At 32.5% G+C, this 18,749-nt stretch overlaps 1 protein-coding gene across 3 annotated transcripts in view; it reads right to left on the reverse strand.

Annotated features, from left to right (window-relative positions):
- The window catches only part of LOC148615165 (uncharacterized), a 58,962-nt gene extending 44,987 nt beyond the window's left edge, over nucleotides 1-13,975 (reverse strand). For all 3 annotated transcript variants that reach the window (XM_088589812.1, XM_088589811.1, XM_088589810.1), the window contains exons 1-4: nucleotides 13,716-13,975; nucleotides 10,085-10,274; nucleotides 6,703-6,797; nucleotides 624-897 (exon numbers count right to left, since the gene is read on the reverse strand). In XM_088589812.1, coding sequence (XP_088445938.1) covers nucleotides 624-897; nucleotides 6,703-6,797; nucleotides 10,085-10,274; nucleotides 13,716-13,811 — 655 coding nt within the window. In that variant the 5' untranslated portion in view covers nucleotides 13,812-13,975. The remainder of the gene's footprint in view (nucleotides 1-623; nucleotides 898-6,702; nucleotides 6,798-10,084; nucleotides 10,275-13,715) is intronic.
- Nucleotides 13,976-18,749: the final 4,774 nt, after the last annotated feature.

The following is an 18,749-nucleotide window of genomic DNA, read 5'->3' on the forward strand; positions in this document are numbered from 1 at the left end:
ACTCCAAGGACCAGGATGTTTTAAACAATTATCAACTTTAAGTTGTGCATGATGCCTCAACCCTTTAATTCAATATAAACATTTATAGCCCAATAAATCAAACAAATTGTGTCAGACTGCAGCATGTTGAACAGGAAATAAACCTCATGTCCCTGCATTAATTACAGACTGAACAAAGTCATTTTTCATTTAACACCAAAGTACAAAGATTAAATACTTTATGATCAGCAAACTAAATCTGTTGAAAACAATTGTAGAAGAAGTCTGAAATAATTAACATTTAATATAAAACATCCTTTGTTTCTGTAAGTTATGGCCAACCTTTGAATATTGGTCACATCCATTAATTTAGGTGTAAAATTTAGAGGTTACATTTCTCTGTCTGGTCTTCATTCATTTAAATAGGAATGAAGACAAATGACCTTACTAATGTGTACCAATACAGAATATGTCGGAATTAAGTCATATGGAGCAGTGAAAAAAAAAAACAGCAAATTTCCATAACTATATTTTAGTTCATACATTGTATATTGAGTCATGGATGATTCCAAAGACTTACTCAACTAAACTTATTTTAAAAACATAACGAAAGATCTATAACTTCATTTCTCTTATTTTCACACCTTGCCCATCTTGACCACGACATTGCTGTAATTTCTTCTCCACTTTCATTTGTCTACGACGCTTCATGACTGCCTCAGGGTTTGAGATACTCCTTGTAAACTTAGACTCTGGCATGTCAGAGTAAAGTTTATCAGCAAGTCCACCACCATGATCTTTCTGTTTCTGTTTTTCTTGTTTCTTCTTTTCTTTCTTCTCTCTCTTGGATAGTTTTCTAGTGAAATTCTTACCAGTATTTTCCTTATTCTGACCCATGGCCGAAACAGTAGGTACTCCCTGAAATTACCAAAAAATAGTCAAGTTAATGACAACCTGCATCTTTATTTTCTAGTTTCAAGAAATGTTTTGATACAGAATTTAAAGTCAGTTAATGACAACCTGCATTTTTATAAATTTATAGTTTGAAGAAATGTTTTGATACAGAATTTAAAGTCAGAACAAGTCTTTTTTGTACAAGTTAGATGCACTACATGATGTTATGTAGATGAATTCCAACTAAAGCATGACATGGTAATCACACTGCACAGAACAATACAATGTCACACATTATGGTGTCATCACTCCATGCAGACACTTGTTATGGTGTCATCTATAAATACAGGAAATTCTTTACAGACCTACATACTAGGACTATCATGTTTTGTATCATTAATCTCTGATGAAAATGACTGATTGAGATAAGGTTATAGTGTTGGGAGAAACATGTTTTTTTTATACATCCTACAGGTATACAATATGATTTTGTCACTAACAGTGCCTGTTCCAACCGTAACTTTATCACTACTTTTCTAATCATGTTGACAGTACAGACTACTGAATGAAAGGAAACAGAATTGGATGGAAGATCATCCCCCAACATCCAAATGTCCTCTAATAAATTTCACAGTAAATCATATATGCATGCAGGGAATCCATCAACAGAAATTAGAAATTGAGGTCAATGTTTTATTGGTATGTTTTCTTTAGTAAGGCCAAGTTTTTACTATATTAAAGGGTAGTTTAAATCCTGCCAAAGTAAGATAATCACAAACGTTTAATCAAGTAATAACTAGAGGATTTACACCCTTATAAAGTAAGCAGCCTTATCTGGTTGTAAATTCACACATTTTATTGTCTTTTAAGTATATATCTGACAATTTATTCTGGTTTCAAACCTGACAGACAGAAACTATGATTAAAACAGTGAATGAATTTTACATGAGTCTTGTCATACATAACAAAACCCTGCCTCTATATCAACATGGGAACAAGTTTTTTACGTGTGAAAATAGGATTAAAATTGTCTTGATGAAATTCAATATCCATTTTCTATTTTCCTATGTGCAATAGGAAAGTCAATGTAAAATTTTAATTAAATCATATGTTTAAAAGGAAGAAAGATGATATTTAATGAATAAGCTACACGATTTGAAGGCACTAACATTAGAAAAACATTGGACAAACTTCAAGAAACCATATTCCTATAATCTCAAATGTATCAGAAAACATGCAATATCCCCAGAGATCGATTGTCATTTTATGTTTCTATGGCAGATAGTCATGCATGTTTGAGCTATCAAAAAGACCCTACTTTGTACTAGTCCATATAAGCCAGATTTTTATTGAGTTATAAAACCAGCAAAAAATATTTGAAAAAACTTCCAAATATTCATGCAATAAACATTTATAAATGCATGGAGCTTATAAAATATTGGTGAATTATTATGCATCTTAAGACCACAAAATCAGTAGTTTTTAGTAATCTTATAGAATTTTCATTATGTTAAAGGAAGATCCTGTAATTTCAATTCTTTATTGACAAAAAACATACCAAATGCAGTCTGTAGTCAAGAACTACCAGTAACACCACTAGGTGCCATGAGTCATTAACCTTTTTGTAAACATGTATGGGCATCATATTAATGTGAATATTTGATAAAAGCGAATCATATTGCAAAAATAAATAGCTTTTGTCATAAGTTCATCTCTGTTTACTTATTTATATTGAAATTTATCTATCATAGTATAACTTATCAAACACTAGTAATTATTATTGTTCAGCTGATGGGATATGTAAACAAGATCACATGATCACTTTAAACCAACTTTAAATTTCCCAGTGTAGGTATAATATATATATACAGTGTAGAGATAAACTTAATCAAGTGTAACAAAAACATATCATATGCAACTCTCATTTATTCAAGCACCATGCACACTGAAATATTTTTAACAGGACAACACAAGCTATAGTGTCAAAATAAATCATATGTAATTCAAATGCAAATTATAGACAACACCAGTTCGTTTTGTGCAAGTCATATTTTGGGAGGGGGGGGGAAATGAACCACTACAGGTGTTCACAATATAGTTTTGGATTTAAAACCAAGGCTATAGTGCTTAGAATGGATAACACTTGCTGCTAAAAAAACTTTTAAAGTGACACTGTAATCTTGAATATCTTTAGTGTTCTAGATTTCCCAAAAGCCTCAGAATTTATTAAGTTCAACCCAAAGCCACTGTGGTACATGTATGTTCATTCACAGGGGGTTACAAAAGGACAGAAAGATTAATGTATCCCCTACTCAACATTCTTTATAAAAGTGATAAAATGGTCTTGTAACTCAATGGCACTGAAAAGATTTGTAGATCTTGATGAAGAACAACAGACTGGATAGAACACAGGTCTCTAAATCATGAACACTTTGATTTAAATTGCTATTTTTTCCCTCATTCAAGTGATTTCCAGACATATTTAAGGTACATGTATGTGTGAACTAGGCATAAGTTTTTGTCCTATCACTTCTTCTTTTGATGGATGCTCCATATAAGCTACATGTATTAATATCAGAGAGATGACTGCTGACTAAGCACAGTTGTTTATTTTTCTACACAAAAATGTAGGGTAAGACACTAAGCATGCTACTGGTAATGAAGCTTTCATCCTTCCTGAAATTTACTAGTCTAGTGAACTACTGTTAGAGTGATATACTACTAATCAGCAGGACAGAAATTACCAGTTCACATCAGTAAGTATTACAGTACTGATAAAGTGATGAATTTATTGACTGATTATTGTTATTAATGTCCTAGTAGGATGGTCTTACAGCAGATATTTCATGCATTTCAGGATGAGGAACAATTTAGCTAGATCTTTTATTTTACTAGCTCACAGAAGCAACAGAAGATCAAGTAGGCAAGCCACTCCACACATTATTCTGACTCTGAGCCAACCAGTCATTACTCTATCCCCTTAAATGTCGCATGCTTGGCTGAGAAGCAGCGACTACCAATTTCACAGTCTTTAGTGTGACTCAGTCTCCAGTTGAACCCACAACCTCCCACATCTGAGGTGAGCACAAGTTAAAGTGAGACCATCGAGGTGGTCTTGATAAAGTAAGATGTGTTGCTAGTTATTCTTTGTATTAGGTAATACCTTTCCATCATTGAATTCAGTGTTTACAATTTACTTCAAGCTGCTGTACAGTAAAATGTACATAATACTTAGCATCAATTAGTACTCTCAATTTGGTTATGTTTTACACAAAAGTGAAAATGAAGAGAAACAAAGGTTAGACATTTACATGTAAATAGTTACATGTACTTTAACTCTATATGTTTCTTACAATGTTTTAACCATATCAAGGGATCAATTATAAGTAAACTTCATAGATGCAGTAAGACTGAGCAATTTCATCCCTTTAAACAAAACTTGCACAGAACTCAAATCAGAATGTCATGCTTATTTACCTGTAGAACTTATATATATATATATATATATATATATACATCAAGAAATAACTATTAAAAACAGTTAACTCTGATCTCTTGACTCCTTTCCAATAACATAATCATGTACATTTAAATCCAATTATTGGAGTTGTTTCAATAGAACACTATACAAATTGACTGACTTTAAAAATGCCCTAGTTATGAACTAGATACAATAAATGATAACAATGCATTAGTATTCTGCATACAAAAATTCAGCTTAAAATACACTAGTTTGCAACATTCCTTAATGAGCTCCTCCTGGGTATCACATGTTCAGAGGTCACATCCCTTCATTTAAAGGGTAGACAACATGTAGATTTATGACAAAGAGGTTGAGTTGTGCTGAATGCTCCATTGGAACTTCGATGTTCGACAATAAATTCTTATCAGAGAAACTCAGCATCTCATTATAAAGAAACAAAACCATCATGCATGCAACCTCACTATACAGGTACATGTAATTTTTCTGAATCTTAAAACCGTCTCAACAACTACATATCTAGAATGTCTATAACATTGCACAGGAAAGACCACACAAGTCAAGGGGGCAAATCGAAAATTTATCTGAAGAAGTAGACTTCACAGACAAACACTGGAAAGCTCTGAAATATACATGTACATGTACAGGACCTTCTGAAAAAATACAAAAGTTTGCTCTCTATACATCAATCCTATAATATCCCAATATAGGAAGAGGCTATAATAGAAATATACAATAAAGATGATAACAGAAAACAGAGCATTCCATGGAAGAATCACAGGCCAGTTCAGTTAAAAATCATTGACTGTGCTACAAATATGATGTCATAACTCAAACCTAGCAAAAGAAATTAATGACACTTCTGTATGTGAAATATTTGAAAAATGGTACTTTGAACAGATGACCAAGAACTTCTCAATTGAAAAACTGGGTTAATTATCTCCCTTTAATCTTCAGAAGTCATTTAGGCAGAACCTAGATAATTGGACTCAGATAAATCTTGACAATATGACCATAGCATAAGATTAAAGTGTGACAATCAAGATTATCTGCTGATTAAACACTACTGATACTATTGTGATCTCTTTGGTATCTATAATTTGTCAATTTAAGGTTATTTTTTAGTCTAAATGCAGAGATGTATATGCTGATAGTACTGCAAAATTTGAAAATCAATTAAAAAAATTATGTGTTTTTGGGGTCAGCAATTATAATTCTGAAACATGGTTGTTCAAAAGAATTTTAAATATACTGAGTTTCATTTCAATATTTTAATTTTCAATCAATGATAAGAATGGAACACATTGTAAAGAAGGCACACCTGCAAAAACAAATCATCACATTACAACCTAAAGACATGTACAATGAAGACTTTATAAATACATGTGGTTCCTTGAATATCAACAAAATCCTAACAAGAGCATACTATGTCACAAGGACACAATAAATTTACAAGAACAATTCTAAATTCTTGAGATAAAATTTTATCTTAAGAATGTTTACATTGCCTTGGTTAAATGGGGTGATTAGCATCATTGTCTTGGCTATAACTACATGTAGATACATACATGGTTAATGTCTTTTTAATGCTTTATAAACACACTGGCCATAGAATTTTCTTGTCAATGGAAAGTTAAGCAGATAAGGGCTCAAATGGACAACAGTCAACTACTTAGATCAAATTCCATAAAAGATAATGTCTAGGTTACAGGAGACAAAGAGACTGATGTACTTATTTAATATATGATAAAAATCTCATTTGAACAACTATTCTCTGTAAGACCAAGTGATTATGGTTTCTGACTAAGTAACAGTTTTTGACTACCAGTAGAGACTATTAAAGTAAACATCAGTATCAATAAAAATGTATGTAGAAATCAAAAACAAAAATAGTGTCATCTACTGTATTTATATACATGTATAATCTGTCAATCCTAATTCAAAAACATTTGAGGATATCAAATGATCTCCTCAGGGCCATATAGCATCACATTGCCCTGATGCTACATTTATCCATAAAGAACTTCCCATAGGGTCAAATACAAATGTGATGCTATAATTTTTAGATGCTGGATGTTACAACTATGCTATTTGTAGATCTTCGGAGAACACTAAGAGTATGCACAATGTACAGTTCAGATTTTTCAGTAAATATCATAAAATACAAATCATTATACAGGTTTAACCTAAAATTTCGGTTTGCAACCCACAGCTTAAATTTTTGTAGCTAATATGTATAGTTCTTTACAATAACAGTAAAATTTTAGTAGCCCACATCAAATTTTAGGGGCGATTGGCACATGGGCCCTGCTAATTTCACCATAACCATGACATATAATAACATGTACCTCTTGTTTAAGAAGAAATCTTCCTTCTCTGACATCTTTGCCCCAGTTAAGTTGTACAAACAGAACTTTCTCATCATCCAGTAATCTTCTTTCATCTGCAAATACATCAATGAAATCATGTACTGTATAGTTGAAGGGGCAGTATATATATGAAAAGGGATAGCAATGCTGATGTTTGGTACAAACATTTTGTTACATATGTACATGTATGTTTTTAACTACCTCTACATGTATGTCCCTAAATACCAATAGTAAGTAAGACCAACTTACACCATTGTAGGTTCAGGGACAGTTCCATCACTACATCAGCTCTCTTGTTCAGTAAGAGGTCAATAACAAACCACTTCAAGTATATATAGGGAAATAATTGTTTTTCTTGTCATTTTTTATCAGCACTTAAAGAGCTTCATAATCTAAGCATGACAGGCAAAAAGGAAATTCTTATTACAGTATTTCCTCATAATTCTCCCCTACCAAGCAACTGAAGCTCTAGCAATCATCCTCAGTACAGCTAAGGTTATCTGAAGACTTGAAGGATTATCATATAGTGTATACTCAGTATCAAGTGTTAACCTCTGTGATAGTAAGGTCGAGATTGAATAGCTCTACACTTGGCATTAATTTTGAATAAAGTTTTATTGCAGAAACAGGTGGCAAATCTTCCTCTTGCTTTATTTTGCAATGGTATAGTTCCATGTTTATCTTAAGGCTATTCAATAAATTACTACATGTGCAAAATGTAAATTGTACAGGGTCCAATCTCATAAAAATTTATCAGTGAGTTTTTTCTCACTGGCCTCATCTCCTTCCTCAAGTCAAATTTCAACAAGACTCCTTAAGAGTAAAAGTTAGAACAAAAATTGGAAAAAAAAACCCAAATTTCAGTTTTTCTGAAGAAAATAACTCAGATGTCTAGTAACTGCTACAGTTTATCAAAATATTCTTTGTAAAACCTAACATACGTTTAGAGCCCCAACTCAAAAAGTTATTACTCTATAGATGTCTTATCAATGACATACAACACATGTATATATACATGTACATATATGAATTAGAGTTTTTTTTCAGGGCAAAGGTGGGAAATCTTAATTTTCAAAATGGAGAGATTTAAATTCAAGTTTTCTTATGAATTTAAGCATGTGTTGTACCTGTATACACTTTTAAAAGATTTATTGATTATTTAACTGATACCTTTATATAAGTATAAATATTCTCTTCCCTATATAATTGGAATGCAAGGTAATAATTTCATATCATATTTATTTATCCAAATCCTACACAGCCCACACTCCCTAAGTACAAGTATTTAAGAAGAAACAGATCACCCATACATAATATTATATTCATATTCATGTATGAAGTCAATTTAAAATGACCAGAGGGTTAGTGACAGTAACATTCCTGTCATGTTTATGGTATATGGACTTTCTATAATGTTTTGTCAGCCTATCTTTATCTTATCCCACATAATACTATAATGAAGTAAAACAATTCCTTACAACCTATATGGTTTAAAAGGACCACAAAAACATAATTCATATAATCTAATTAAGACTTAGTTCACTTAACACATCCTTTAGAAAAACTTTACTAAACCACAATAGTGTGGTTTGAATGGGATATTATATCTATTGTATCTATTTTCCATTCACATTCAAAACAAGAAAAATTATTTAAAAATTTTAAATATCATACTACATGTACATAGTTTAACGTATATTTTATTTGTATGTGTACAGTATGGTAAAATTATTTTTTTAATAGCAGAAAAGGGCACTGTACGTTATGAAATACATCCATGTTTCAATGTTTAAGTCCTATGTTTATGATGTTGGAACATTTATTAAATAGCAACATAACCAGTACTAGCACATTAACATGAACATCTTTCACTCTCATCATTTACCTCAAATGTCAAATATCTCAATCTCATTTTTTTTAGAAAAAAATCAATTACAATTTCTGTCCCCTTTACCCCCACTGTGCATGTGCTACAATGCAACTGGTATTTACTTGGATCAGAAAGACTTTTGACCTTTGCATTCTATTTTTACGGGCCAATGAATCTTAGAATCTGAAAATTAAAATCAATTTTAGACATCACTATGGGCATTGTGCTGCAAGTTTTGGGGGAAAGCTATGCTACATGTAATTAGAACTTTGCATATAAATGATGGTACATTTACAAATGTACATGTAACACTGCTAAGTAAGCCACTACAGTTTCAAATTTATGGTGAGAATTCTTTACATGTACATTATTCATGTACCCAGTAGTTGTCCAGGGGCTGGGCAGTTGTACATTTCTTCTTTTTATAGCACTTACATGTAGTTCGGGGAATCACTGAATATCTTAATCTGTAAACTCATTTGAGTATCTACATAACTTGTTTAACATTAAAGACCCATTTAGTACTAGATCACTATGATTCATTAGTTGAGAAGTATAAGGGTGTGGTAATCTCAACTAACCTAATAACATTACAATATCACAGGTCTTTGGTTATAGATTTTATAAAGGCCTTAAAATAAACAAGACAAAATTACCCAGACTTATGTAACTGAGATAATGGGAAAGTTTGATATTGTTTTATGAGTCTCTGCTTTATTACAACAATGGACATTAGTGGCTCACTAATCTGATTACATATCTTAGAAAGAATACCATCAGATACTCATACCCTAAGGAATGTGGAGGCTTCTTTAATTATAGGGAGCAATAAGACAATGTTTTATAGACCAACTAACAATTGTACTTTTTAGAAAATTTTTCTTTGTACCTCACTCAAAAGTTACATGTACAGTGTACCTAAATAGATGTAGTAAAAGAGCAAGGATTCCATGACTCAGGTATTTCTTTACACTGACCCCTAAAAAAGAGTCAATATAATTGCAATTTAATAATGAAGTTGCATGCGTTTTTGACTTAGATATGCCCCACTTGTACAGGAAATTGATAATCCACAGCAACCATAATCATTTACAACATACATGTATGCCTCATCTATATAAAGTAACATACCAAATTTGGAATCAATCTGTCCACATGTTCGTGATGAACACCTACTCTAATTCAAAAACTACATATATCAGAGAGCAGCCATAATCACTTACAATGTATTACCTATCTATATAAAGCCACATACCAACTTTGAAATTAATCTGTCCAGTGGGAACCAAGATTTTTGTGATAAAAAATTGGATGGAATGATGGATGGAAAAAGTGATCCTAATTTACCACATACAAATGTATTCCTTGAGTGTGGGGATAATTAATTTCTTTTAGAAATGGTAAAAAACTTCAAGTCACTGATTTTATATATACATGTACTCATAGTCTAAAAGACTGGATATTACAGTAAACACAACACCATTCAATTACCTCCATTCACATGTACTTCATACAAAGCATAGGAGGTTTTGGTTAACATCCTCATATCTGGACGGAATTTCTCTATCAGCACATCAACAACTTCTCTTGTGTAGGCAGTACTGGCCACACGAATACATTTTGTCACTACATTGGCTCCATCTTGAAAGTAGAATCTTACTACTCCATGAAATTCTAACTTCTGTAAAGACAAACAAATACCCTTCGATAACATAAGTACAAAATGTAACTCAAGATACATGTATACTGAACATTTCACACTGATGCAAGTGATGATTTCAAACAGTTGTACTAACAATTAATTGCATGCCTATATTTATAAAAGGTCTACATAAATTTAAAAAGCTGGTTTATAAATTAATTAACAACCATGTACCCATTTCACACGATTTGAATAAGGTTTTAATATTCTTTTTTGTCTAGGTCATTTTTGTTGTTACTGTAAAGAATACATTGAATGTATTAAAGGTTGAACAAATACTAAGTAGATATCTAAGGAAATGCTCAAGATCTCAATAACTTAATAACATGTTACATATTTGAAACATATTTATGTATGCGAGTACCTCTGCATTATTAGGTAACTTTCAGAACTACATGTATCACAGTACCTTCACATACAAATGTACAACATATTCATGTAAAATATGACACATCAAATTATAACTTTACATTGTTAATTATGACAACTGGTTTCATTTCAATGTCATGTCAATGTTTTAACAGATAAATGTTATTTGATACTCTGTAAATCAGGCTTTAGTATTCCACAGGTAAGTTTAACACTTCGGACACAGTCCCCAAAATAAGAACTGGTTATCACATGATATGATAGACTACACACTCAATTGATTCAACCTTTCCAGGAACTTCCATCAGAAATTACTGACCTGTCCAGGACATAGAATATCATTACTGTGCGAGTCTTATTACAAAAGTGAGACTACTTTTATATGTTAATCTGTTTACAGACATTAAAGTTAGAAACATTACAGGTATCAAGCTTACATGTACATAAATTAAATAGACAAATTTGGAAAATATATTGTCATACATGTACATGTAGTTATCTTAAATACATATACAACAACATATCCATTCCTTTTAAGAAAAAAAAAAACTGATACATTGTAAGTGGGCTTTCCCATTTTTCTTATTAAAATTAAAACAACATGCTTGTGTAAATGTGTAGATTATGCTTCACAATAATATTTATAATGTCATCCTATTGTGTGCTCAATGTAACTATTAAACTTCAAAGATGAGGGTCTCAACAGTAGATAGGGATTAAGGATTTTCGTATTTGTTTGAATTAAACCATAACTTTTTTTCTCTGGAGAGTCCACAAAATAAAAATGTATATTCTTATTAATTTATTGACCAAAAGTATGGCTTATGCTTACAAATACAAAAGTATGCTAACCACAAGCAATAAATTAATTTAAGTCATAATTAAAAAAAAAAACCCAGGATGTTGGAAAACCAAATTGTAAAAACCTTAAATGTGTCTGCTAACACATTCTATATTATCTTTTAGGGGTACATACAAATGTGCATTGTGTAAGTACACATCATTACATGTACTTTCAAAAATGGTGGAACATGTACATGCATGTGACAATTTTGCATGTACAACGAAATATACATGTACATGTAGTAGTGTCCTCCCCATAATTTCTAAATAGCAGAGTGCCCATAGTGCATTCTAACTTAAATTAATTACTAATAGAACTGTGCTAAGAAATCATAGTGCTGCAAAGTACAGTGCTATAATGGCCTGGGGAGAATGCTGCATGTAGGCTATAACATGTATATAATGTTTAACTTGACTAAATTCTGTACATATTTCATGTAAGTTAATGGAAAAGGAACAACCTACATGTACATATACTCCGGGATTTAGAATAGAGATGGCTAGTCATGGAACTTTTGAAAATGTTCATGTACATTCCAACTTCTTACTAATTAAGCATCAATACAGCATTACTGATGCCAGGGTATTAAGCCTCTGCTTTACATTACAATGTATTTGTGTAATACCAGTATACACTGTGTATACCACTGTGCAGTTCATTTTGGGGACACTGATCTTGCCTCTTCTATGAAGAACTTCATGTATGCTTGATTTCAGCGGAAACACTCAACAAAAAACAGCAAATATATGATGAACATGCATGTGTCATTTGAGTATAGGTCATCCAAAATATTGTAGACATGCTATTTTGACTTTCAAGCCTGCTATACAACTCTTTCCCTATGTATTTGTTTATGCTTAGTCAAAAAATCAGTGACTACAAACAATAGAGACTGAGTGTCAGCCAAGTCCTATACCCATACATACATGTAGATGCTCTGAAACACTTACAGGAATTGCTCAAAATCATTTTGTTTAATGGACACATATGGAACGGTTAGGAAGTGATTATTTGAACGTTTAAGTGCAGACTCGCAGCACATGTTATTATAAAGCATATATATCCATTGTTCTACATGTAGATATCAACAATACTATATACAGTAGTATATACCTGGTAAAAATATCTTCAACTAAGTACAACAAATAGCTCCTTCCCTCAGGCGGAAAATGCTTATGTTATATTTGTATATTATAGGTTCACAACTACAGCTGGAGGTATGTGGGTGCTGGGAGCACATGTAGAACCCATGACTACATTGTACATGAAGCAAGTTGTCTGATTGTCAAAAGTCAGTTGAAAATTCCAGTCGTTAGTGTGGTCACTCTAAGTTACTATTACAGCATGTTTTAAAATTGTATGTCGTGACAAGTCGGAGGTCAGTAACTGAGTAAGATTCTGACATTTAACATGCATTTTTTGTACATGTACAATGAACAAGATACATGTACATTTACAAGCATAAATTGATATATATATATAGGAAGTTGGAATCACTCTACTTGAACATAACAATGTCCATTGAATGTGTAGAATTATAATAGCTGTAAAATCTAGATAAATTACTATTTTAAGACAAGGTATGTTGTAATTGAATAATATATATGTACACAATGAAATATTAATTATGTGGAATGACATACACAACATGTATATACTACATGCAAATGCATATGTACAGCATTGTCAATGTTAATACTGTTGGATTCAATGCCACAAGAAATCATGAGTTTATCAAATGTCAAGAGTTTCAAAGTTCATTTTAAAGTTTATGATGTTATATTGTATATCTATTTAGAATTAATCATACAATCCATAGTACAGTCAAACCTACAAGTATTGATGTGAGTAATGGAATGAGGTCATGTCAACAACATCAAAGGGAGACAATTTATAACCTTTTCTGAGGTAATCAGGTGTTTAAAGATGTGATTTCATGTTGATTTGATAGAAGGTACTTATGAATTTATATTATTCTCAAATGCTATTTTTCTATATGCAGTACGAAATTCCAGTCTCCATTTTCGAAATCGAAAAGGTTTGGGATGGGGGCAGCCATATTGAAAGTTTTTGGCGACACCTGTACCTGTAATTTACCTGTCAAAAAGTGCCAGACAAATACACATAGAAATAGTTACTTCAACTGCTTCTCATCAATACACACATTATCAAAATTAACTAAAACCACAATTTTGCACATTCTTTACCTCATTAGGTTTGCTAAGTTCAAAAATATCGTAGTGGTCCTGATTCCACTGGTGAATCAGGCTCGCTAAACGCTGTTGGTCCTTTATACCCTCCATTGTCTATCCGTGCGGTATGTAATCCATTTAGGAACTAACTCTCAATAAATATAAACTTTAGTTTGCAATCAAAACTAAACAACAGTTACATCCCATTCAAATGATCCAATATACGATTATTATTTGTTTCCGTATTTTTACACAGCGGTACACAGCGACCTCCTTGGATAGATTGAATTTTGCACATGCGCAGATTTACCTGTCGATGTAAATTGTCGCACCTTGCGGGGGCATGTCACACATGATTTTGAACATTGCAGACTAACTTACATGTATGTACCCTTTCTCTGATTTATTTTTCTCTAGTGCTAAATACTTTGTTCGATTTGATGTTTCAAACGCTGCTGTGGGAACAATGATATTCATATGCATATATTATAATTATAGTAGAGTGGATAAATAAAAATAAATTATTTGCCGACGAAATCTGAATACCGGCCGATGGACTTGACAAATGTTTTTGTTATGGAAGAGTAATCAAATGAACCAAGATTCGACCGGAAAGCAAAATAATATATTCCAATGATAAAGAAACTGACACACACATCAAAGAACATGGAATAAACAAAATTACACATACCAAGAAACAAAAGCAACTAAAATCATACAGAGTAACAAAAGCGAATGAGCAACTCGGACTCCACTAAAAACTGGAACCGTGGACAAGGTGCACAGGTAGGGTAAGAATCCTTTTGCTTTCTAGAAACCCATGCCAAGTTGCTCATGAAATGTAAGTCTGGGACAGACGAAAGAGGAAAGGAAAACTATGACACGGTGAACAAATCTGTTCTCAAGGTGCAAATAGATACACCGGTGCTATAACGATCCACGAGTTAATTCATGATGACGACCATAAAACTTCTGTAGTGGTGACTTCAATGTCCTATCAACATAACCGTACTCGAGAAGCCTAATTGTAAGAAGTCTAGCGCGGTACAAAAATTTAAGTCAGCATAACTACGGCAAGCCCTGGCATAACCTACTGAGTTGTGATATGAAAACCCCATTCTTAGGTGCTTAGAGGATGTTGCCACATATGAAAAGAAACTTGACAATACGGAATGGGAAGTGATTGCGTTTGTCGCATTGTTTGGTCATGGGTTTTCCTTTTCCATCGAACATCTACTTGGTAATAAAACGGTATTTTTTACATTTTACAAAAAAAAAAAAAAAAAAAAAAGAAGAAAAAAAGGCATTTTGTAACTTTTTATGGTTTTAGTCGAAATTTAGAAGAATTATTCAACAACAGGAAAACAGCCAGCCACTCAGAAAAAGGTGAATTAAATTCCTTCCAACGATTGCGCTTTACGTACTGCAGGCAGCCTACGACAAAGAACTGCGTTCTTGTAGGGTGTGACATTGCCAGCATTTCTTGGGGCTTTGTTTTTTGTTTTTGTATTTTGTTTTCTTTCTTGTGAGCTCTGTATATTTTCTTACTTCACTCAACCTCACCATACATATATGTGATATGTGTATGTATTATAAATTTTGTTGACTATATTTTTGCTTTTATAATATTACATTGTACATATATAACTATTTTCTACATGTGTAGTTAAACTTATGTGTAAATGTGTACTATCTATGTTCATGTAATCCCAATATTGGGGAAATAAAGAAATTAATGAATGACTGATACCGTTTTATTTCGAAATTTGGCAAGTTCAAATTTTTGTAGTTTACTTTTAGATATTTTTGGTGTGTTACTTTAAATAATTGCATTAAATCAATGTTGTTATTTGAATTTTAGGTTTAATCAAATCTTATGTAACTTTTGACTAAATATAAGAAAAAGTATCTTTTCGATTTATAAAATAATTCATAATCAGGTTTTCTTAATAGCTAAACATACATGTATGTATTTCCCCATTCAAATATTGACATTCATTACCTATAGTAACTCAATTATAAAGAGCAACATTGAGTACTTAAGACCAATGCCCCAAACTGTATAAACATGTTGTCAATCAAAGAGTTTCATCATCTGAATATCAATTTGTGCATTGCATTCAGAATTGCGGATAAGATACATACACTATAAATCCCAACGGACAGCAGTTGTCCACCTGTACTTGCAGATCGTTTCCTATTTTTGCATGAGGTCTTACTCTAAAAAAGAAAGGTATGATGACACAATATAATTTAAATTTAGGCTTTATAGACGATAGTTTATCGGTACACAAACCTAGATGTGGTGACAATGATAATCTCATCTACTCCCAAAAAGTTCAAAACTAAGGACACAATTTAGGCTGCCTCTTGCATTATAGTTAATAACATTCAAGATAATTCGGAGAATGGAGTTGATGTCTCTCAACTCTTATGCTTCTCTAAAATTGCAGCAATAATACCGAATTTCCAGAAAAGGCCCGACGTCTTATGCAAAAGATCCTGTGACAATATCACGAGAATGAATACAGTGAATATGTCTGTTTATAGGTAATCAAAAGAATGTAATCCAGGGACAAAGACCAGACATGGAAAACAGACATACACAACAAAGAACATAAAGTAACTAAAATCATACATACGAAGTAACAAAAGTAAATGAGCAACTCGGACTCCACTAAAAACTGGAAGCTTGGACCAGGTGCACCGGTAGGGTAAGCGTCCTCTGCTTTTCTAGAAACACCCGAAAAACACGTACACCACACTGGACAAATATGTTGTCGATTAAAAATTCCAACATTTTGTAAACATCTTCATCTGTAAATTTGGAAGATGATTTGGAATTATTTCTTACAAAGTATGAGGAATTTCTACCAAGAACTATATATTTGTATCTACGTGTACCATCTTTTTTGGAAATACAATGATGTATAATGTTTTTAAGTCGGGATTTTAACTGAGTATGGGGAATAGAAGTATACAGTGTTGAAAAATCATAGGTTTTAATGCTATTATATTCAGATAATAGTCTTGAACTGATTGTCTCCAAAAGATCTTTCGAATTTTTCAGGATCCACATTGAATTTATACCACTACGGGAGTAACAAGCGGTAGGACTGCAGACCCTCTTTGACAGTTGTGAGTATAGAAGTTAAAAGTTTTGAAAGAGGTTTGGTGGTACATTTTGCAGATCCAGCTATGAAACGTTGTTTGTATGGATTCTTGTGAACTGTAGGAATCCAGTACATAGACGGTAAATCACAATCATCGTCCTTGGTAGAGAGACCAAAAGAGAATAGCACAGATTTATGGTTTTCCACAATCTCTTCTTTGGAGAGAGTGGTAGCAGTATAGGTTTTATCATTGCTATTATTTTCTACGTCTACCTCTGATATTAAACATTGGATATAAAACGTTTTGCAAACAAAAACAATTTTGTTTTAGGCTTTGTCTGCTGGTACGACAAAAAATTTGTCATGTATAGTAGACAATGTTTTTGCTACATCGGAGTCTTTGAAAACTGATGTAGCCTTGGCACTCATTGACCTACTTAAAACTTTCATTCGTTTCAAAATTAAAGACCTCACGGCCTTTAACCACTCTGACAGAGAGTCAATGTCTTCTTGTTCTCGTTTAATCCATTTTCTTGCATAGTCCTCGACGGCATCCATAAGAACTTTAAAGTTATAATTCCAATTTATGGAGCGTGGTTCACGGTACTTCTAATTTAAAAACCGCAGCTAAAATGAAGATTACAGATTTAAATTATATGCTGCTATTTTTCACAAATGACGGGAAACCCAAGTATCAGTAGTAAGCATTACAGAAACAAATCTGACTTTTGTGAAAAACAGTACGAAATTTAACAACAAGAAAACTCAGATGATAAAATCATTACTGTATAGAATGTTTTAGATAACTATATAAAAAACTTTATCTATCAACTATTTGAGATAATTCGCATTTCAGCGGACATCTCCACTTACCGATCGTTTTCTCTACTCTACTCATATAATGTATGGTATAGATTCGTCCAACCCTTTCTCCAGTAGACTTTAGCAGATCTCTTTAATTTCAATTTCCGAAAAATAGATGATATTTCATCATTAAGTAATCCTTGACACTATCTCTTCATTTGGGAAGAGATTGCAATAAAGGACACTACATAAATGTATAATCTAGAAATTTGTTATTTTGAAAACTAAATGTCCTTCATTCAGAAATTAACAAAGAATAAAAGCAACTTATATTTTTGATAAACACAATGATGAATACCCATTTGTCAATGACTTATTCATATGTTGTATCAGACTAGCTGCTCCAGCGTGTGGCGTTTCTACATGACAGCCTTATTTTGGCTTAAATATGCGGATATAACACCAATATTCTAGGACAGAGCAGACATAAAAGCTTCTTGGACAGGATAATGTTGCTCCCAGTGAAAGTCTTAGCAGAGAATATACAACTGTCGTTTACACGAACTGATTGACTGTAATGATGATCGCTTTTTTGTTTTACTTTCAGGTCCTTTGCTTTGTACATGACTCTCCTCTCATCTGTGATCTTTCAACGTTCCCGACAGTGTTTTTCACGGTGTTGTTTAATTTGAACTCATTTATAAATACTTTTTCATCAAATAGGCGACACAGGAAATAGCTAACAAGAAACGAATGTCTAAGATCACAAATTCTCCAAAGCAAGTAAATTAAAGCCACTTTTGAATCAATATTTAGTCACTTCAACTGAAGTTGGACAAACAAATTTGCTTGTCTCACCAAAGCGTGTTGAAATCAAAATAGATTTCCTGCTAAGAAAGAATTATGCATGGAGGTCGTCATAACAAACAACGGAACATTACATTTATGGCGCTTTTGTGCTGATCACAGGTGTTGTACTCTGAACAGAAAAAATTAAGGATATCAACAAAATTACCAAACACTAATCCGATTCATAATCAAGTCAAGTTAAAAACAAATCTGGCAAAATAGATATTACACCATCGAAGTAGCTGGTATTGCAATGGTCCTGACTTTGTACAGGCCGTTCAAA

This window comes from Perna viridis, chromosome 6, assembly GCF_037379345.1.
Source record: "Perna viridis isolate PV_CMFRI_1.1 ecotype Kerala chromosome 6, ASM3737934v1, whole genome shotgun sequence".
Lineage (NCBI taxonomy): Eukaryota > Metazoa > Mollusca > Bivalvia > Mytilida > Mytilidae > Perna > Perna viridis.